Source organism: Mustela nigripes, chromosome 10 (genome assembly GCF_022355385.1).
Source record: "Mustela nigripes isolate SB6536 chromosome 10, MUSNIG.SB6536, whole genome shotgun sequence".
NCBI classification, from domain to species: Eukaryota; Metazoa; Chordata; class Mammalia; order Carnivora; family Mustelidae; genus Mustela; species Mustela nigripes.
The window spans coordinates 65,786,822-65,809,250 of NC_081566.1; the positions used below are offsets into that span (position 1 = coordinate 65,786,822).

General features: G+C 48.5%; 1 protein-coding gene across 16 annotated transcripts in view; it reads left to right on the forward strand.

The window, feature by feature from the left end:
- The window catches only part of GON4L (gon-4 like), a 62,272-nt gene that overhangs the window by 5,123 nt on the left and 34,720 nt on the right, over positions 1 to 22,429 (forward strand). For 11 of the 16 annotated variants that reach the window (XM_059413723.1, XM_059413727.1, XM_059413730.1 and 8 more), the window contains 8 exons: positions 3,890 to 4,081; positions 12,736 to 12,929; positions 13,472 to 13,546; positions 13,723 to 13,773; positions 17,001 to 17,051; positions 17,354 to 17,449; positions 18,616 to 18,735; positions 19,922 to 20,092. In XM_059413723.1, coding sequence (XP_059269706.1) covers positions 3,890 to 4,081; positions 12,736 to 12,929; positions 13,472 to 13,546; positions 13,723 to 13,773; positions 17,001 to 17,051; positions 17,354 to 17,449; positions 18,616 to 18,735; positions 19,922 to 20,092 — 950 coding nt within the window. Of the gene's footprint in view, positions 1 to 3,889; positions 4,082 to 12,735; positions 12,930 to 13,471; positions 13,547 to 13,722; positions 13,774 to 17,000; positions 17,052 to 17,353; positions 17,450 to 18,615; positions 18,736 to 19,904; positions 20,093 to 22,429 lie in introns of those variants that run through there. The other 5 variants (XM_059413728.1, XM_059413734.1, XM_059413735.1 and 2 more) reach the window with 5 other exon arrangements.

Sequence of the window (22,429 nt, forward strand, 5' to 3'; positions counted from 1 at the left end):
AGGCACCTCCTGTGAAGGTCAGTGATGAAGGAGAGAGAATGGGGCCCAGCAGGGTTGGGCGTGGTTGAGAGTGGGCGCGGGAGAGCTCCTGGGATCAGATGATGGAGTTCGGGGGGGGGGGGGTGCCGGGGGGGGGGCACGCACTGGCTGACATGCAGCGGGAGAGCGGGGGCAGCCAGGGAGGCCGTGAGTCCCCGAAATGGCATCTCCACGCTTGGCTGTGTCTGGAGGGGAAGTGGGCGAACCTGGAGAGGACGCAGGATTCTGGTGCCAGTAGGGAAGGAATGGGTAATTCACTAGGGTTCAAAGTCACGCAGCTGCTGAAGAGTGGAATCGAGCGATGTTTACAGTGGTTTGTTCACAGATGTCCAAGTGCAGGTGAAGAAAGTGTAGCTGACCTCGAGGCGGGAGCGGCTGAGGGTTATCTGTCACGCCGCCCCTCTTCCTTAAGCTCCGTCCTTGGAAGTGGCTTCCACCATCATGCACTTGAATGAGCTGTAACACCAGTGAAAGAGGAACGTTAGGACTGTCTGTCCAGAACCCTTTTTCCCCCAGTACCTTTTTTTTTTCTTTTTTGCGGAATAGAAATATAACATACAAAACAAAAAAGAAGAAAGAAGATTGGGAATTCATATATATGCATTTTGAATAATGAAAAGTTTAAAGAAGAAAAATCTTATTTTTATTTTCTTTACAATCTTACTCTGTACAGTAATTACCATTGAAATTTAGCATTGGGGCGCTTGGCTGGGTCAGTCATTGGAGCGAGTGACTCTTGGTCTCTGGGTTGTAAGTTTGAGTCCCATGTTGGGTGTAGAGATTACTTAAAAGTAAAATCTTAAAAAAAAAAAAAAAGTTTTGTTGTTTTGTTGTTTTGCTTTAAGTAACACCTAGTATTATAATTATGTAAAAAAAAACCCAAAAAAGTCTGGGTTATTTTGGAGTGTAGCCGCTCCCCTTTGTCTGTGGTGTCCGTTACCTGCGTCAGCCACGGTCTGGAAGCCGATGACGCTCCCGACTTCACCTCCTTGTAAGGTGGCTCAGCGGCTGCCTGGTGCCGCGCCGTCCGTCTTGGGCCCTCCCCTCCCTTCATCCCTCACGTAGGCATCGCATCGTCTCCCACCATCACAAGAAGAAGAGTGAGTACAGGGTAGTAAGGTATTTTGAGAGACAGAGAGCACATGTGTATGACTTTTGTTAGAGTACATTGTTATAATTGTTCTGTTACTAGTGATTGTTCATCTCACTGCCAGATTCATGAATTAAATCATCACAGGAATATACAGGAGAAAACACGTTGTGTGTAGGGTTCAGCGGCTAGGGTTCAGTACTGTGGGACGTTTCAGGTATCACAGGGGCTTTTGGAACCTGTGTCCTGGGGAACCAACAGGGGGCCACTGTGTCAGCGTGTTGCTACAGTGTGAACACTGAAATCATGTTTCCAAGCTGCAGGTGCTAGTGATTAAGCCTCGCCTGTGTTGGTGTGTATTCTAACAGAATTTTAGCCCCTACCCTTCTATTTTTTTTTTTTTTGAATTTTAATTGTGTGTGTTTTTTTTAACCATTTACATACCCTGATTTCTACTTAACTTTTTTTTGCCTTCTAAAGTGATTAACTCAGTCAGATTTCAGCTTATAATTAGTTGACTTGTACAGTTCTCAGCTAATTGTTTTCATGTTATCCACACAGTTAGACCAGCAGTAAACAAGGTACAGATGTGCTTTGTGGAGTTTCCCCTCCCCTGCTCTGTCTTACCCTTCTCAGCTTCCCTTTCGAGAGGCTCTGAGCATCTAGCACACGGAGAGAGGAGAGGAGGAGTGGGGTTCCTGTGGGGTTCTCTGAGACGGGAGTTAGATTGAGAAGCCATGGGATGTGGTCATTAGAAGGAACGTTTTGGGGGCACCTGGCTGGCTCAGTTGGAAGAGAATGTGACTCTTGATCTCAGGGTGGTGAGTTTGAGCCCTGTGTTGGTGTAGAGATTACTAAAATCAATAAAACTTGAAAAGAAAAGGAACCTTTTCTCTATGGCTGGTAAACTGTAGGGACAGTGTTACAGTTTTTCCAAGTACGTTTTAGGTAGTACACGTATCGATGGAAACTACCAAAGTGAACTTCTGGCATGTTTATTTAATAAGTCTCTTATGTTGGTTCGGTTTTGAAAACGTCGACATCATTAATTGTGCAGCTTGTCCGAGACTGTTGATGAAAGGAGAGCACTGTGCTGTTTATTGAAGTTCTCTTCTCTGAGAAATTTGGCTGAGAGCAACCTTGGATTTGGTGGGTTTGGGATCTGACTCCTTGTCTGGTGCCCGTGAAAGGCAAAGCCGTGGGACGTTTTAAAATTGCAGAGTGCTGGGGCGCCTGGGTGGCTCAGTGGGTTAAGCCGCTGCCTCTGGCTCAGGTCATGATCTCAGGGTCCTGGGATCGAGCCCCACATTGGGCTCTCCGTTCAGTGGGGAGCCTGCTTCTCCCTCTCTTTCTGCCTACTTGTGATCTCTCTCTCTCTCTGTCATATGGGTAAATAAAATCTTTAAAAAAAAAAAAAAATTGCAGAGTGCTCCTGGGCTCCGGAAGTGAAGCTGGAGGTTGAGAGTGAGAGCAAATCAGGACTGACTCATGGCTTCTTTAGGATTAAACCTTTTTTTCTTTGTTGGGGGAGAGGATGGTCCTGTTTATTTACTTATTTAGTTTTAAAAGATTCTATTTATTCATTTGACAGAAAGAGCACAAGCAGGGGGAGAAGCAGGCTCCCTGGCAAGCAAGGAACCCGATGAGGGGCTCGATCCAGGACCTTGGGGTCATGACCTGAGCCGAAGGGAGACCCTTAACTAACTGAGCCACCCAGGCCTCCCAGGGATGGTCCAGTTTAAAACCATGTTTACAAAACGAAAGAAACCAGGTTGAAAGTCCCAGTGTCAACGAGCAACAGGTGACAGCATGAGGACGGCTCTGCGTAGAGCATTGATCTCTGCTTTGAACATGTGTAGACTGTACTCCACAGACACGGAAACAGTTCAGAGATACCGGCAGTGCACCGTGGAAGTTCGCGCACCCTGTCCCTGTGCTGTCATCCCCCCGCCCCGGTGCTTGTCTCAGGAGCCAGCAGTCACTGTTCAGCACACCTGTTCTGCCTGGGTTTTCCTCCCCGTGAAGCTTGGTTCTCACGTTGACTTTTGCTACAGAATGAATGTTCCCTGGCTTTTTAAACGCCCTGTCTTTCCCGGCAGAAGGATAGCACTTGTTGAGAGTTGAGATGAAGAGGGGACAGTTGTCTCATGGACTGTGGAACCGTACGCTGATAGTTCTACGGCTGTTTGTACGCTAATGCTCTGTAGGATCTACCTAGTCAGAAAGTTCAGGACATTTACAATGGGTATTGCTTACGGTGGGCAGAACGTAGTGTTAATGGTTGTCCGTATAAGATGCTCCTTTGTCAACAGGAGTGTAACAGCCCCTCCCCCCACCAATGATGGTTCTGATTTCTGCATAGGAAAAAAGTGCATAACTCAAAGCATATTAGCAGTAGAAAGACCTTGGGGTGCCTGGCTGGTTTAGTCGGTAGAGTGTGTGGCTCCTAATCTCAGGGTCATGAGTTCAAGCACCATGCTGGGCGTGGATCCTACTTAAAAATTAAGAGGGTAAAAAAAAAGTAGTAGACTGTAGCCATTACGTGGTTCAATACCTGACATTATAGGTGAGTGCCTTGGAGCCGAGCTTTGATTCCTTACAAGCGTGTACGAGAGAAAAGAATGCCTTTATGCTGTATGCATCGTTAATGGAGTTACCCAGCGATAAAGGACTTCATAGCAAAATGCTGATTCCTACAACGTGGTATCTGGTGTGATTGATAATGGGCAAAGTGTGGAGCAATACTTGTGATTCTTCCAGGAGAACCTCATTTGCATTCTGGAGGGGTGATGCCTTCGCCGCCCTTAGGCAGCCACTCTGCAAAGCCAGGAGCCCAGCCTGGGAAGTCCCCTCAGCCAGGAGTCTGTGGCTGTCCTCAGGAAAAGCCCCTTGGGACTCTGGCTCCGCAAGTCGAGGATGAGACAGAGGACGGTGGACTCTTCATTCCGATGGGTAGGCTTTTTTCTTCTTCTCTTTTTTCGTAATTGAAAAAAAAAAAACCTTCTTTATTGAAGCATGATATGAAGTATGAATATGCAGAAAACTGCATGTGTCCTAAGATATCCTATTTCCCTGAGTTTTCGGAGATTGAGTATACCCGTGCAGCCAGGAACCAGATCAAGAAACAGAGCATTACCTGTACCCTAAGTCATCTGTTTCGGTTGTTACTGGCGCCTCCCCCGTGGAGGACCGTTTTTCTCCAACTTCTGGCAGCCCAGTTTGGTTCACTGCTTTGTACTTTGTATGAGTGGAGTCCTGTGTTTGTATGTCCTGTGACATACATGTGTTTTTCCACTCATCTGCTTGTGTCTCTGAAATCGACCCACGCCATTGCGTGTATCTGTAGATTCTTGGTTTTCACTGCTGTCTAGTATTCTGTTGTGTGAGTAGCCTAGGTTTTCTGTGTCTATTCAACTTTATTTTTTTTTTAAGATTTTATTTAATTTTTAGAGAGAGAGCTTGAGAGAGAGCAATCATGAGGGGTTGGGGGAGTAGAGGGAGAAGCAGGCTCCCCGCTGAGCAGGGAGACCAATGTGGGGCTCCATCCCGGGACCCCAGGATCATGACCTGAGCCCAAGGCAGATGCTCAACTGACTGAGCCACCCAGGAGCCCCTCATTTTTTTAAAAATAGATTTTATTTATTTATAAGAGAAAGAGAGAGCACGAGCAGCGGGTCAGCGTCAGAGGCTCCCTGATGAGCAGGGAGCCTGATGCAGGGCTGGAAACTAGGACACTGGGACGATGACTTGAGTTGAAGGCAGGTGCTTAACTGACTGAGCCAGCCAGCTGCTCCGTGATTCCTTTCTCTTACCGCAAATACTCCTGTTGATCATGCGCATTTCATCTGAACTTGGGGGAAGGCGCTCCAGATTTGTCTGGGGGTTTTGTTTTGTTTTGAGAAGTGGCGAGGAGGAGGGACAGAGAGAGAGAGAATCTTAAGCAGACTTCCTGTGAGTGTGGAGCTGGACGCGGGGCTCAATTTCATGCCCCTGAGCTCACAGCCTGAGCTAGAATCAAGAGTCAGATGCTTTACTGAGCCAGCCAGGCTCTCCTGTTTACACATGAGAGGGTTGAGGACTTTTTGTAGAGATATATATATATATTTTTTTTTTCTCCCCAAGATTTTATTTATTTATTTGACAGAGAGAGATCACAAGTAGACAGAGAGGCAGGCAGAGAGAGAGAGAGAGGAGGAAGCAGGCTTCCCGCTGAGCAGAGAGCCCAAGGCGGGGCTCAATCCCAGGACCCTGAGATCACGAATCGAGCTGAAGGCAGAGGCCCCAACCCACTGAGCCACCCAGGTGCCCCTAGATATATATATTTTTAAAAGATTTTTAATTATTTATTTATTTATTTATTTATTTATTTATTTATTTTTTTTTTTTAAGATTTTATTTATTTATTTGACAGAGAGAGATCACAAGTAGGCAGAGAGGCAGACAGAGAGAGAGAGAGGGAAGCAGGCTCCCCGCTGAGCAGAGAGCCCAATGCGGGCCTCGATCCCAGGACCCTGAGATCATGACCTGAGCCGAAGGCAGCGGCTTAACCCACTGAGCCACCCAGGCGCCCTTTAATTATTTATTTGACAGCGTGAGTAGGCAGGGGAGGGAGAAGCAGACTCCTGTTGAGCAGGCAGCCTGATGCAGGGCTCCATCCCAGGATCCTGACCTGAGCCAAAGGCAGACACCTTACTGAGCCACCCAGGAGCCCCGTATTTTTAGAGATAGGTTGTATCAGATTAAGGGAGTTATTTTCCTCATTTTGGGGGACTTTTTAATTTTTTTTAAAAGATTTACTTATTTGACAGGCAGTAAGCACAAGTAGGCCTGCAGAGCAGCAGGCCGAGGGAGAAGCAGGCTCCTTGCTGAGCAGGGAGCCTGATGTGGGACTTGATCCCAGGACCCTGGGATTAGGACCTGAGCTGAAGGCAGATGCTTAACAACTGAGCCACCCAGGCACCCCTGGAGACTTTTATCACGTAATGAATTGTACCAGTGCTTTTCTATTTCTATTAAGGTGGTCTGCAGTTTTTCTTCTTTATTCTGTTGGTGATGTGGAGATTTCTGTTGATCCTTGTTATCAGATATACTGAGATATAATTTGCATTCAACAAAGCGTATCCAGGGAGCTTTGAAACATGAATATGGTTCTGTAACTGCCACCACTGTCAGCACATGGCACATTTCTCTTGCCCCGAAAGCTCTCTTACTGCCCGTTGCTGACCTGCCTTCTCGGTCCGGTGTCATCCGCGCCTCGCTCTGCCCTTGCCATGCTCTCTGCTGCCTTGCCGGTGCTCGCGAACGGTTGGGAGGCGCCGCGTCTGCCGCTGTCGCCTGGTGCAGCGCTTTGGAGAGTCACTCGTGTCCTTTCCGTCGCCGAGTAGCGCTGATGGACATTTGGGTTGTTTCCAGGTTTTGCCTGAAGATGCTGTAAACATTGACATATTAGGTCTTTGACAGACGTAAGTTTTCATTTTTCCCGAGTGGATCACCAGGAGGGCCATTTCGGGGCTTAGGGCGGACGCACGTGTAACTTGATGGAGGCCGCGACCCGTTTTCCGACGGGGCTGCACCGTCTGACGCTCTCGGCAGCCGCGTGAGATCACGGCCTGTCCCTGCCTGGGCGGCAGCTGTCGGACATTTACGTTTTATCCATTTCAGTAGGTGTATTTCTTTGTGGTTTGAACTTGCCTTTCCCTAAGGACGAGTAATATAGGGCCTGTTTTCACGTGTTTGTTGACCATCTGTAGAGCTCTACAGCTCTACAGGGAGGTGGTTCCGTGACCTGCGAACAGGAGCTGGTTGGCCTTCCTCTCCCGCTTGTTCGTCTTTCCTGTCTTCCTTTCTCTTTCTTCCTCTTCTCTCTTTGTCTCCTGCTTCTTCCTCTTCCTCTGTCCGTCCTGCTTTGCTGCGCTGGAGAGGACCCTCAGTGCTGCCCAGAGGAGTGACGCGAGCGGGCAGCCCCCTGCGCTTGGCTCCCGGGAGAGCGCTCGGTCGTCCCCGGGAGCCGGAGGCCGTTCTCTGCTCCCCGGGAGTTGTGCTGAATTGATGTCGATTTGGTGAAAAGCTTGTCCTGCGTCTATTGAGATTTTCTTTTGTTCCTGCTTTTGGTCTGTTGATGTGGTGAATTATATTGATCGATTTTCAAATTTCAAAGCCATTTTGCACTTCTGGGGTAAACCACACCTTTTGATTGTGATATATTACCTTTTTATATATTGCTGGATTGGACTGGTTAATATTTTAAGGATTCCTGTACCTGTGGCCAGTAGTGTTCTTGTACTGTCTTTGGATGGTGTGGTCTTGGGTCATGCTGACCTCGTAAAGTGAGTTGGCAAGTGTTCCCTCTTCTCTTTATTTTTGTGTTTTTGGAAGAGCGTGTGTGAATTGGTGGTATTTCTTCCTTAAATGTGTTGTTGAATGCACCAGTTAAGTCCTCTGGGCCTGGAGTTTTTTTTGTAGACGTTTTAAATTATGAACTCTGTTGGTTCCTTTCTCCTCTCCTTCCTTCCTTTTTTCCTTCCAGGTTTTATTTACTTATTTGAGAGAAAGAGAGTGAGTAAGACAGAGAGAAGGAATGGGGGGAGGGGCAGAAGCAGACTCCCCGCTGAGCAGGGAGCCCAGGACTCCAGGATCCCAGGACCCCAGGATCATGACCTGAGCCAAAGGCAGATGCTAAACCGACTGAGCACCCCAGGCGCCCCTGAACTCAGTTTCTTTAGCAGATACAGGGCTGTTCCAGTTATCTACTTGTTCTTGAGTGAGCTTTGACAGCTGGTGTATTGCAAAGTATTTGTTTCATCCAACTTGTGAAAACCTTGGCATAAAGGTTTTCATCATACTCCTTTGGTGTCTTTTTTTCTTTTTAACAATTTTATTTATTTATTTGAGAGAGGGAGAGAACGTGAGTGCACAGGCACACGTGAGTTAAGGGAGGGTCAGAGGAGAGAGAATCTAGGTGGGCTCCATGCTCAGCAGGGCTGCATCCCAGGACTCTGGGATCATGACCTGAGCTTAACTGAGCTTAACTGACTGAGCCCCCCAAGCGCCCCCTACTTATTACATATTTTAATAATAGTATTTGAGGCATCCGTTTCCCTTTAAGCACTGGTGTTAGCTGTGCCCCACACTCGTGCTGTGTTGTATTTCATGACTTCAGTTGGTGTGTAGCCCTTTGGCATATCTCCTTTGCCACACAGCTTGTTTAGAAGTGTGTCGTTTGGAGAAGCCTTGCTCTCTTTCTCTTACTGGTTTCTGATTTAATTCCCTTGTCTCCTGATTGTACTTTGTATAATTCCATTCATTTTTTACTTATTGATGTTTATTTTGGAGCCCAGAATATAACCACCCCCCCTTTATTCAGGTGTTGAATATAATCTTTATGGTAGTTCTTCCATTTGTATTCGAAGAGAGCAGGCACTCTGTTGTTTGGAGGCGACTGACTGTTCTCTCAAAGCTGATTCCGCCGGTTGATAGCATTGTCTGGTTCTTCCCTTTTTACAGCTTTGTATGTGGGGCGGTCTGTTTGTCACTTACCGGGAAAGAAATAATGAGGTCTCCAACTTTAACTGTGGATCTGTCTGTATTTCCTTTTGGTTCTACCTATTTTATTTCTTAGTCTTATTTATTTAAATAAAAATTTATTTATTTATTTGAGGGAGAGAGAATGCACGCATGTGGCAGGGAGGGGCGGAGAGAATCTTAAGCAGAACCCGATGCGTGGCCCAACCTCACTGCCCTGGGGAGATCGTGACCTGAGCTCGTAGGTGGCAGGAGGTGGCTGCCGGAGCTTCTGAGCCCGCCAGGCGCCCCACGTTTTGCTTAGGTAGGTGATCTCTGCACCCCATGTGGGGTTCACGTTCACAACCCCAGATCAAGAGTCGCATGCCCTTCTGACTGAGCCTGTGCGGTGCCTCTTACAAAGACTTTATTTTTGGTATTCTCTGTACCCAGTGTGGGGTTTGAAGTGACAACCCTGACATCAGGTGTCCCGTTCTCTACCAGCTGGGCCAGTCAGCTCCGCGGGCTCATTCAGTTCAGTGTCTGACGCTCTGTTTGGGCTCTGGTCATGATCTCGGGGTGTGGGAGGGGGCTCTGCTGCAGGCTCCCCAGTCAGTCCAGAGTCCGCTTGGGGTTCTCTCTATCCCTTGCTTGTGCACGTGCTCGTGTGCTCTCTTGTTTTCCCTGAAATAAATAAAAAACTTAAAAGAACAATTATTAAATTTTTACTTTTACCACATCTAAAACAATACAAGAACTTTATAGCAAGCAATTTCACTCCATGTATCTACTCCTGTCTTTTGTGTTATTAATACTATATTTTACTTTTTTGTAAGTTTTAAATCCCTAAGATGTTATTTTCACTACTTTAGTCAGTCAGTATTCATTTACATTCATCACAGAGTTAATCTTTCTGGTGCTCTTTGATTCATCCTGAAGTTTTTTTGTTGTTGTTTTTTAAGATTTTATTTATTCGACAGGGAGAGACACAGCAAGAGAGGGGACACAACAGGGGGAGTGGGAGAGGGAGAAGCAAGCCTCCCCCGAGCACAGAACCCAATATGGAGCCGATCCCAGGACCCTGGGATCATGACCTGAGTTGAAGGCAGACGCTTGACAACTGAGCCCCCCAGGCGCCCTCATCCTGAAGTTCTTTGCTTTGCCTTTATCTGGGATTTTTTTTTTTTTCCTTTTGAAGATTTTCCTTTAGTATTTCTTATGAATCTGGTCTTATTTATGTCAGTGAATTATCTCAGATTTTGTCTGGAAACAAAATATATTTAGTTTTGTTTTTCTTTATTATTTGTATCTATCTTTGTTTCTGTCATTATTTATTTTAAGTAAGCTGGACTTCCCTTGTGGGGCTTGAACTCAGACCTTGAGGTCAGGGGTCATGTGCTCTACCGACTGAATCCGCCAGGTGCCCCTGTTAAAAAAATTTTTTTAAAGATTTTATTTATTTATTTGACAGAGGTCACAAGTAGGCAGAGAGGCAGGCAGAGAGAGAGGGAGGAAGCAGGCTCCCCGCTGAGTGTAGAGCCTGATTCAGGGCTTGATCCCAGGACCCTGGGATCATGACCTGAGCCGAAGGCAGAGGCTTAACCCACTGAGCCACCCAGGTGCCCCAAACTTTTTAAAGATTTATTTATTTATTTATTTATTTGAGAGAGAGAGAGAGAGAATGAGAAGAGAGAGGTCAGCGGGAGAAACAGACTCCCCACTGAGCCTGATCCGGGCCTCGATCCTGGGACTCCAGGATCATGACCTGAGCCAAAAGCAGTTGCTTAACCAACTGAGCCAACCAGGCGCCCCGTTAACAAACTTTCTTGTTTCTAGTATGGTGTTAATAGTTTGAACTTATGTCATCTCTTTGAAACTTTTCCCCTCTAGGTTAAAATTTTTTTTTAAAGATTTTATTTATTTATTTGACAGAGATCACAAGCAGGCAGAGAGGCAGGCAGAGGTGGGGGAAGCAGGCTCCCCGCTGAGCAGAGAGCCCGATGCGGGACTCCATCCCAGGACCCTGAGATCATGACCTGAGCAGAAGGCAGAGGCTTAACCACTGAGCTACCCAGGTGCCCCTAGATTAAATTTTGCAGTTGATATTGTTATTAATAATGTGATAGGATAGGAGCTTCCATGGGTGTCCGAAATCCTTGTTCTTCTTCTCCTGGGTCATTGTTGCTGTGGCGCAGGGAAGATGAGGAGGGAAGGCGTGTGGCAGAAGCCGAGGCCTGGCTCGGTTGGTCTGCGTGAGCGGGGGTGCAAGACGGTGGGGGCATCGGAAAGAGGCGGCCCGGAGCAGTGCGGAGAGAATGGTGGAGAACTGGCGAGGCGAGAAGAGAGATACACAAGGACCTTTAGGGAGTCGGTGTGTAATTCCCCTTTTGCTGGTTTCTCAAAATACAAGTGGTAAAGAGCTTTATCATTATTTAGGTGCTTTGGGAGGTTTTGTAATTCTTTGCAGGTGTCTTCTTGTGGGTCATACCTTGAAGCAGCACGGTTGATTCAGAAGGTACCACTCTGAGATGTGCATGTTTGAATTCTGCCTTTTCTTTTTTTCCCTTAAAAATCATTATCAGAAAGATTGCCATATTATTTAAAGCTCTTTGTAGACATTTTTACTTATTTTCTCCCTTGCTTGAAAAGACCATTAAAAAAAGTTTTTATTTAAGTAATTTCTACACCCAAGGTGGGGCTCAAACCCACAACCCTGAGATCAAGCGTCACTTGCTGTACTTACTGAGCTGGCCAGGCACCCCTAAGAAGACAAGTTTTAGTGGCTCTTGTTACAGTCCGGTGTATGTTTGTACCGGTGCTCATTTTACCATTCCTGTAATGTTGGACATTTAGTAGTTTCCTATCTTTTTGCTAAAATTTAGTACTTTCCCGTCTTTTTGCTAAAATAATTAATGTTGCAGTGAGTAATGTGATTATTAGTGTCTGCACATCTAATTGTCTCCTTAACAACAATTAACTGGATTAAGAGTTGTACACATTTATCAAATTCTCCATGTGTGTTCACAAGTGCAGAAGCAATTGTTTGAAGTCATTAATAACTTTTCGTTATGTAAATATTGCCAGGGTATGGCGTGAAGGTCACAACATCTTTTTAGACAGAGAAGGTCACATTTATGTTAATCCTGTCTAATCCTTGTTTTCAGAGGGTAGCAGGCCTGAAAGCATTGAAAGGGTGAGAACCTCTATTACATGATAATGTATCTCAAGACTTTGCAGATTCTGCTAATCTAGAAGTTTTTCCATGGGGGCGCCTGGGTGGCTCAGTGGGTTGAGCCTCTGCCTTCAGCTCAGGTCACGATCTCAGGGTCCTGGGATCGAGCCCCGCATCAGGGACAGGGGGAGGTGTCCCGGCTCAGCAGGGAGCCTGCTTCCTCCTTTCTCTCTGCTTACTTGTGATCTCTGTCAAATAAATAAATAAAATCTTAAAAAAAAAAAAAGAAAAAAGAAGTTTTTCCTTTCGTCTGGTTATGTGCCCTTGTAGAACGGAGGTGACTTTGTCCTCCACCCTCTCCTTTTTTGGTACAGTTCAGAGTTTTAGCCTTTCCTCCTTGTATTTCCCTTTTCTGAACTGGGTATGATAATGACAGATTACACTGTACACGGCTTCCCTGGCTTATATTATTTCACTTAACCTTCATGGTATCCCGGAGAGGCCCATGTCTGTATTTGCAGAAGAAGGAAATGAGACTCCTGCCGAGGCCGCCCCGCGCGGAGACATGAAGCCGGGGTTTCTGGTGTATCATCTGGGCCGCACACGGTAGTCATTAGGACTGTGGATGCCAGGGTTGGGGAGCAAGGCTTCCGAGCCCGTCTCTGCCATTACTAGCCCTTGGGAAAGTTTCTTACTCTCTCTGCCTCAGTTTCTTCATCTGTACAATGGGAAAAGCAGTAGTCCTGGCCTCCTCGGGTTCTTCGCAGCAGTAACAATGTCCTTGTCTTGTAGAGGGCCGGCTGCCGCGCGCCCGCACCTGCCATTTCCAAGGCCAGCTGGCCGGCAGCCTCCTTTCTGTCGCGGTTGGCTCGCTGGGATGGGTTCTGGGAGCCGCAGTCCAGAGAGTCTCATGGTGTTCTTGGTCTATTTGCAGCAGAGCGAGGCGGTGAAGGAAGTGAGAGGAGGCGAAGAAAGAGGAGGGGCACCAAGCGGAGGCGGGACGGCCGGGGTCCCGAGGGCGGGGCGTGGGCCTGCGACCTGAAGCTGGACGCTGCGCTGGACCGCACGCTGGAGGACGGCGCCAAGCAGCACAACCTGACCGCGGTCAACGTGCGCAACATCCTGCACGTGCGTGCCGGGCGGCCTGGGTGCGGGGGCAGGACGCAGGGCTCCCGGGCTCCTAGTGTGGGACTGGCTGTCGTTGGGAGGTGCCCGTGCCCCAGCCCCGCTGCACTCAGCAGCCACTTGGAAGGAACTGGGCAGGTACACCGGTCCGCTCTTCCTCCACTGCCTTGCCAGTTTGGCACGCCTGAAGGCGGTAATGTTGCAGTGGGCGCGCTCTTCTGTGGGTCTGGAGGTCCGCAGGGATGCCCGGGGCACAGTCTAAGCTGTGCACGCAGGGGTATCCGCATGGCTGATTACAGAACCTTCCTTGCTGGTTACCGTTTCCCAGACGCGTAGAGTCAGTTACCCGCACCTGCACTCCTGCTTCTGGTAGCTGTGGCGTCCGGCTTCCCTGCTCTGTTGCAGTTTGGACCTGGGTGCTTCTGGCCAGAGCCGGCCTTCCCCCACCTGGAAGCCATTTCCGTGTCCAGCGGAGGCACAGGGAAGCGGCTGTTCTCTCGTTAACACGTCTTCGTTGCATAAAGTGGGATTTCATCTTTCTGCAGGAAGTCATCACAAATGAGCACGTGGTGGCGATGATGAAAGCAGCCATCAGCGAGACGGAGGACATGCCGATGTTCGTGAGTAGCTGATGGTCCCCTTCCCTGCGCGGGGCAGAGCTGCTGTCGACGGGCGAGCAGGGAAGTTCGCTCGGGAGTCTGTAAACACTCGGGCAGGGGGCAGAGTTAGCATCGCGGAACCCCGCGTTCACATGAACATTGTGACTGACTGTTTCCTTCTCATTTTCCTGCCTCAGGAACCCAAAATGACACGCTCGAAACTGAAGGAAGTGGTGGAAAAAGGAGTGGTGGGTGTTGTTTTTTTGTTTTTGTTTTTTTCCTTTCATTTGGTAAATAAGGTCTAATTCTAGGTAATTTGCTGGGGAAAAAAGATAGGAACGATTTATCACAGCCTTGGTTTGCCTCCTTCAAAGAAATATTTGTAAAAGATGAGTGGAGGCAGCGTCCAGAGCCCTCCTCCTCCTCACGTCCGTCGTCGAGGGTGTCCTGCCGTTCTGTCCACGCAGTAGACCGGGACACAGTTGGAAGCCCTGAGCCAGAGCAGCCTTTCTGTTCAGGGGACACGTGGCAAAGGGTTTAGAGGAGTATTTATCCAAGTGTGTCCCAGGGGATACTGTATCAGGTCACCCTGTCTCTCACAAGCGCTCACTGAAATTGCGTGTTGCATGGTGCCCCTCAGACCCGGAATAGGACCCAGGAGTAGGGCCCGGGAATATGCATTATTGGAAACAGCAGGTGGTGGTTTCGCACACAGTGGGGGATGAGAGCCACAGGAAGGCTTCTGTACTCTGTAGCAGATGCTGGGACCCATTTATTTCCTGCTCAGCAAGTGCCTGTCCAGTTTGTGTTCCGTGTCTGTCGCAGGCAGGCGATGGGCGTGAGGCCGTCTGGTTTATCTCTGATAGTGACGAAGATTTCCCTAGTGGACCCCAAATGCATGTTGTTGTTTTTGTCCCTTTGTCCAGGTCTGTTCTCTGCAGCCCCATAGAAGAAATGAACCTGTTCCTCTTCCACTTGACATTTCCTCTAGTAGAAGAAAACTAGTGTGTCTTTCTATAATATTCTTTGGTTGCTAAATGTCCCCCAGTTTTTTTTTTATCGGGCTTCACTTGACAAACAAGGCTGTGAGTACATTCACCAACCTGATCCTTTTCTCCGAATGTGCCTGGTTTGTCCGTATCCTTTGAAGAGTGTGCTTGATGTGGAGTTCCTGGCCCGGATGGGGGTTAGCTGTGCGGACCGAAGTTAGGACCTAATGTGTTCCAGACACAGCCCTCCTCCCGGTGCGGCCTAGCAGCATTGGCTTTTTGTGACGGCCACATTGTGTTCTTTTTTCCGCTGGGCTCAGCCTGGTTGCATAGAGTGAAATTTCATCTTTCTCCTGGAATTAGGTAACCCTCCCAAATGAGCACATGTGGTAGCTGTGATGAAAGTGGCTGTCAGTGAGACGAAGCTGTGTGAGTCTCCTGACGTGCAGAGTACGAGTAACAATAATTCCATATTTGATCTGGAAACAAAGAGATCCAGATCAGGCTCTGGATTGTACTGACAAGCCATGAATGAATGCAGAGAAGTTGGACGGGCCAAGACCACAGTTTAGTTGGGGGAGGGAGGGTTAGAGCCCAGCGCTCTGCGCTTCTTAATGCTCAGTAGGCGGACTTCAGCACCGTCCCAGGCGCTGCCGCTCCCTGTGCTGGTGGCTTTGGCTGTAGGGAACCGAGCTGGTTCGGGCACAAACATGGGAAGGGGTGTGGACCGGTGTCAGATCATTCCCCTCACCCTGTATGGCTCCTGGCTCAACTGAGTGAGAGAAGTAGCCGGAACAGGGCTGGGCGAAGGACAGGTGGGGAGCCTAAGGCTCCTTGTGGAGATGGAACCCAAGGAGTTACACACTCCAGGGGCATATTTTTTTGTCAGCAGCATATAAAGAGCCTTAAAAAAGTTCTTTAAAAAATCTCACCCCAACTCTATTGTTTTTTTTATTTACTAATTTTTTTAAAAGAGATTTTCTGTTGGGACACCTGGATGCTTAGTCGGTTAAGCTTCTGCCTTTGGCTACGGTCATGATCCCGGAGTCCTGGGATTGAGCTCCACATTAGGCTCCTGCTTGGCAGGGACTCTGCTCCCTCTGCCTTCTGTTCTTGGAGTTGGTGCCCACTCTCTCTCTCTCTCTTTCACTCTTGTTCTGTATCAAATAAATAAAATTTTAAAAAAGAATATTTATTCAGGGGCACCTGGGTGGCTCTGTCATTAAGCATCTACCTTCAGCTGAGGCCATGGTCCTGGGCTCCTGGGATCAAGCCCAACATCAGGCTCCCTCGATCAGCAGGAGTCTGCTGCTCCCTCTGCTTGTGCACACATTCTCTCTCTCTGTCAAATAAATAAATAAAATATTTTAAAGAACAGACAGAGGGAGAGGGACAAGCAGCCTGTCTGCTAAGCAGGGAGCCCGATGCAGGGCTTGGTCTCAGAACCCCAGGACCATGGCCTGAGCGGAAGTCAGATGCTTAACCAACTGAGCCAGCCAGGTGCCCCTCTCTACTTATTTTTTAAAGATTATATTTTATTTATTTCAGAGAGAGAGCACGTGCGCATACATGAGTTGGGTGGAGGGGCAGAGGGAGCAGGAGAAACAGACTCCCTGCTGAGCAGGGAACCCAACATGGGGCTCCATCCCAGGTGCCTGAGATCATGACCTGAGCAGAAGGCAGATGCTTAACCCACTGAGCCACCCAGGCGCCCCCAACTCTGCTATTCTAAGACATACAAGAAGTTGTCATAATTTTACAATGAATCTGTATCCCACTTAGATTTAATATCTTTAAATTTTTACCATATTTGCTTTGTATCTCTATATCTATCCCTTGTTTTTTTCCTATATCTATTTGAAAATAAGTTGGGAACAACTTGGTACTTCACGCCTAAATCCTTCCGTAAGAACTGTCGTGGCTAGCTGTCAGGATGCAAACTTAAGATGGGTTTACGTAATTGATTAAGAAAATACTGCCGCCCGAAGGCTGCTGTTCCTATGATACCTTAGGTGTGTGTACTATTCTAGTTTACAGGTAGTTTCCAAGTTCATTGTTCCAGGTGAACACAAGTTGTGATGTAAAGTAGGCAGGACAGGGGCACCTGGCTGGCTCCATGGGTAGACTGTGACTCTTGATCTCGGGGTTGTGAGTTCGAGCTCATGGTGAGAGTAGAGTTTACTTAGAAAAATTACATTTAAAAAAAGAATAATAAAGTAGGTGAGACAGATACTTTCTGTATTTATGGATAACACAGAGTCTTAACTAGCGTTAAGGCAGAAATACTAGTGATGGGAATACAGTCTGTTCTCCGTTTTCTCTGGCAAATTCTCACAGAGACTCTGTGTCCCCTCAGGGCAGCTCATCCCTCCCTCACCACAGCGCACGTTAGGTCCGTGGCTCTTTGTGATGGGGAAGAGGAAGCGAAAATGAAAACCCATTTCTTTCTGCTAAAGAACGTGATTATTTACATTCTTTGTTGGTAGGTGATTCCGACGTGGAATATCTCACCCATTAAGAAGGCCAGTGAAATCAAGGTAAACTTGGAAGAGGTAATTCCTGTTCTTTTCCAGAAAGACTTCATCGGTCTTGAAACCCATACCTCCTTTCTGTTGGTTACTTTCGGGGGGTCTGTCTTCTCATTTTAATTTGGCCTGGTCTCCGCGCCGCCGCTCTCCGGTTCCGCTCCCGCTCGGGGTCTCTGTGCCTCTTCCCGCTGGCTCTGGCCGCTCTTCGCGCTCCGGTGGTTTTCTTCCTGCTCGCTCTTCTCTTCTTTTTCAAACACCTGCGGTTTGTGTTTCCCGTGACTTCAGTTCTTTCTGTGATTGTCCTTACATAGCCTCCTCAGTTTGTGGACATCCAGCTGGAGGAGGACGACTCGTCCGACGAGGAGTACCAGCCGGACGACGAGGAAGAGGACGAGACGGCCGAGGAGGTCAGTGTCCCCTTGTGAGCGTCGGTCGCGCGTTCGGACGAACGGGGCTCCGGAGGGCTTCCTTAGCGTTGTGCCCTGGTCTGTAGAGAGCAGCGAGACACGTTTCTTCTTCCTGCTCGTTTCTTCGCCTAAAACCGACTGAGAGCTGTTTTCTCCTCTTCGTACTGCCTTGATGATCTCATGTTTTGCATTGTGAACTAGAACCCACGTGTCACACACAGAACTGTGCCCAGCTTAAACACTGAAAAATACAGCCTACGTCATCACGAGGCCAGTGGTCGTGAAGTGTCCCCCAAAGGCCTTAACATAGTGTAGCCAGCGTGTCCCTTGTGCTCTTTCTTTATAGTTCTGTCACCTGGGGACGCAGCATGACACACCCTAGTCCAGTTTTGTACTGGTTCTGAACCTCAGGAGATGCATACTTGTGTCTGGCTTTTTTTTTTTTTAAAGATTTTATTTATTTATTTGTCAGAGCTAGTGAGAGCGAGCACAGGCAGACAGAGTGGAAGGCAGAGTCAGAGGGAGAAGCAGGCTCCCTGCGGAGCAAGGAGCCCGATGTGGGACTCGATCCCAGGACGCTGGGATCATGACCTGAGCCGAAGGCAGCCACTCAACCAACTGAGCCACCCAGGCGTCCCTGTGTCTGGCTTTTTTGTTCTCTTTGTTTCCTCATTATTCCTTTGTGGTTCGTCGATACTGTTGCTTATGGGCTGCCCTGTGCTCATTTTCACTGTTGGGTGATACTCTGTTTCTTAGTGTATTTGACTTGTTGTAGAAGGATTTTAGACCATTGTCTTGCACCTTTTTTAAAAAAAAATTATTTACTTTTTGACAGACAGAGATCACAAGTAGGCAGAGAGGTGGGTGGTGGCGGGAGGAAGCAGGCTCCCCACGGAGCAGAGAGCCTGATGCAGGGCTGGATCCCAGGACCCTGAGATCGTGACCTGAGCTGAAGGCAGAGGCTTAACCCACGGAGCCACCCAGGCGCCCCTGTCTTGCGGTTCTGATGAGGAGGACAGTCTGATCTCTGTGCTCCCCTCACAGTGTTAAACTTCTATTTGACTTTTATTTTCTCTTACTAAATTGGTTCATTTTCTTGGATATATCAGACTCAGAGGGATGCGGCACGGTCAGGGATGGAAACCTGAACCGGATTTGTTTTTTAGAGTTTGTTGGAAAGTGATGTCGAGAGCACCGCCTCGTCTCCACGGGGCGCGAAGAAGTCCCGGTTGAGGCCGTCTTCCGAGATGACGGAGACGGATGAGGAGGCCGGTGTGCTGTCAGAGGTGAGTCTGCGGTGCAGGGGAGGTGGGGGCGGGGGGATGGAGCAGGCTGGCTGTGCCGGGTGACTGAGCCGCCGGGATTCACGATCACTCTTCATGCCGGCATCTTCCGGGTCCTTGTGGCTAGTTCTGACCGTTCAGGTTTCAAAGTCCTTTAAGTTGGGGTGCCTGGGTGGCCCATTCAGGGAAGCGCCTGACTCTTGGTTTCAGCTTAAGTCGTGATGTCAGGGATGTGAGTTCGAGGCGGTGTCAGGCTCTGCGCGGAGCACTGATTCTGCTTGAGAGTCTCTCCCCCGCCCCTCCCGCTGCTAGTGCGTGTTCTCATGTGCTCTCAGTAAATAAGTGAGTTAAATTAAAACAAAACAAAGTCCTTTAAGTGAGTGAACAGTTGGCAGGAAAAGTGGGCCTCGTCGAAGGGAGAGCGCCTTTCTGCGTTCTCACTGGGGGCCAAGATGCTTCTTTCTGCCTTTGTTGTCTTTTTCTTTTTCTTTTTTTTTTTTTTTAAGAGAGTATTTATTTATTTGACAGAGAGAGACAGAGTGAGAGAGGAAACACAAGGATGGGGAGAGGGAGAAGGAGGAGCCTGATGCGGGGCTCGATCCTAGGACTGTGGGATCACGACCTGAGCTGAAGGCAGACGCATAACGGCTGAGCCCCCCAGGTGCCCCCCACACTCTGTCATCTTTTTTAATATTGTCCTGAAGCCAATTTTACTAGATCTCTCTCTCTCGGTAACCTAAGTAGCATCCTGTTGGCTACAATGGAAAGAAGATAGAACCTAATTAGAGGAATGTACTTGCCTGTGCTTTGTTTCTCTGGAGCTCTGTCTGGGCAGGAAGAGGAAGAGGAAGATCCCTGATACAGGAAAGACGTGCCCCTGTCTTCCTGCTCTGGCTTTTTTTTTTTTTTTTAAACATTTTTTCTTTATTTATCTGACAGAGATCACAAGCAGGCAGAGAGGCAGGCAGAGAGAGAGGGGGAAGCAGGCTCCCTGCTGAGCAGAGAGCGCGATGCGGGACTCGATCCCAGGACCCTGAGATCATGACCTGAGCCGAAGGCAGAGGCTTTAACCCACGGAGCCCCCCAGGCGCCCCCCTGCTGTGTAGTTTTTTGTCCTTTTCTCCTCCTCCTCTGTCTCCTCCTCCCTCCTTCCCTTTCGTTTTTTAACCCAGATGCCTCTTGTGATCAGGCCGAGAAAGCCAGCGCACCTGCCGTCAGGCACATCAGTGCTGAAGTGGTGCCCATGGGGCCCCCGCCGCCCCCAAAGCCCAAGCAGAGCAGGGACAGTACTTTCATGGAGAAGCTGCACGCCGTGGACGAGGAGCTGGCATCCAGTCCCGTCTGCATGGACTCCTTCCAGGTAAACCGCGCCACTGCCTCCCTGCACAGGTCACTCGGGGCGGCGTCGCTGCCGCTCAGGCTGGGAAGGGAGACGGGCAGGCGTCGTCGTGGGGCAGACGAGTGAGCGTCCGCAGGGCAGGTCCTGGGTGCTGTTTGGTTTGTGCGGTTGTGATTGCAGCCCTGCAGCTCCGTGGACAGCCTTTGAAAATGTGGCACAGGGGAACAGCCTGCACCGGGTCCCCTGGAGCGTAGCCTCTGCTGTGGCTGCTTTGTCACTCCCGGCTGCTTCCGTGTACACGTGCTTGTTGACCTGCGTCCCTTTACATACTGCGGTCTAGACAATTGAGAATTGACTTTCTAAAAATGAGGATGTTCCGTTATGAAAAGAAGTTGTAGTATCTAATCTAGTAAAGGCTCTTAGATTTTACCAGTTGTCCCAGTAGTGCTTTTTGTAGAAAAAGAAACATTTTTCCCTGTTCCGGGACCCAGTCCAGGACCACACTTAAGGTCTTGTCTCCTAGCATGTTTGTTGTTGTTGTTGTTGTTTGTTTTTAAGTAGTTTTTGTGCCAGGGTGGGGCTCCAGCTCACGACCCGAGATCAAGAGTCCCACGCTCTTCTGCGTGAGCCGGCCCGGCGCCCTTGTGGCGTCCTTGAATCTGGAGCAGTTTCTCAGTATTTGTCTTTCATAACCTCGGCATTTTTGATCTGTATAGACTGCTATTTTACAGTGTTTCTCAGCTTAGGTTTCTCTGGTACTCATAGTTAGACTCCGGTGACATCCTCACAGACCCCCTGGAACTGACACATCCTTCCCCAGGCGTCAATCAGGAGGCATGTGGCACTTGTTGTGTGAATTGGGATCTCATGGTTATGGTGGTGTCTGCTTGATTTCCTCATCATGATGCTATTTTTCCTTGTTAAATTCACTAATATGTATCTTAGGGGGATATCCTTTGAGGCCAGACATCTTTCTGCCCACCAGTTTTAGCAGTCATTGCTTATTCTTGCTTGAAAAGTCGTGACTCTGGTCATTGTCAGCTGCTGACTTTCTGAATCCCAGTTAGCCAATTTGTTTGAATGTTTCGGGGTTTCTCCACCAGTCTTGTAGGTTAATGAAAAATATGTCTGTCTGAAAATTTAAAAAGAGAATGGTGAGTGGAACACCTCGAAAGGGTCATTTAACCTAATCACTGCTTTGGGGTGTGTAGTAATGTTTGGGGGGTCACAGTGTTTTGTACAACCATTTATACGTACACGTCTCTAGTGATGGAATTGGGGAATAGCAGTGTACAAGAGAGCGGTCTTTCCTCTTGGAGGTTGTAGTCTGTTGGAGAGAGAGAGACGCCATAAACATGATTTCCAGTAGCGTTCAGTGCTATGAGCTAAATGAGAGCCGAGAAGTTGGGTAACGCCCCCCACAGTGCTTTCCCTGGAAATCCAGCAGCAGCTCCTTTGCGCGCCCGGCTGGCTCAGTCAGTGGAGCATCTGACTCTTGGTCTCGGGGTTGTGAGTTCGAGACCCATGTCCGGTAGAGATTATTTAAAAATAAAATCTTTTTTTTTTTTTAAAGATTTTATTTATTTATTTGACAGAGAGAAATTACAAGTACACTGAGAGGCAGGCAGAGAGAGAGAGAGAAGGAAGCAGGCTCCCTGCCGCGCAGAGAGCCCGGTGACGGACTCGATCCCAGGACCCTGAGATCATGACCAGCGCAAAGAGGCTGTCGTCAACGGGCTTGGCCACCATAAAATCTTAAAAAAAAAAAAAGGCTTTCTGAGGAGGTGACATTTGAGCTGAGATATGAATTAGGAGCCGTGCGTCTAAACGGTCTGGGAAAGGTGTCCCGTACAGAGGAGACAGCACATTCAGCGTCCCTGACGTGGGAACAGCTTTGATGTGTGGCTGACACAGGAACAAGCTGACGCCCGGGGGCCGTGGAGGGCAGTAGTAGCGGTGAGGACAGAGAGCCGGGCAGGGGCTAGGTCATGAGGGTCTTAGGAACACAGTAAGGAGCTTATATTTTATTTTCACCTTTGAAAAGCTTTGTATGATAGTTTCTGATTGACGTTAAGCACTTGGCTCTGGCTGTGGTGTGGGCAGGACTCTGGAAGAGGGCGAGGGAGGAAACCAAGGAGTCTGCTAGGAGGCGGCTGCGGCCGTCCAGGGAGGACTTCCTACCGTCCCTCTCCAAATCCCAGCTGCTGCCTTTTTGGGGGCAGAAATTGATAGGCTTATCCTGTAATTCACGTGGAAATGCAAGGGACCCAGAATAGCTAAAACAATCTTGAAAAAACAAGTTGGAGGTCTATGCTTCCTGTAAAATTTATTGACAGAGTCATAGTCGCAGCAAACACA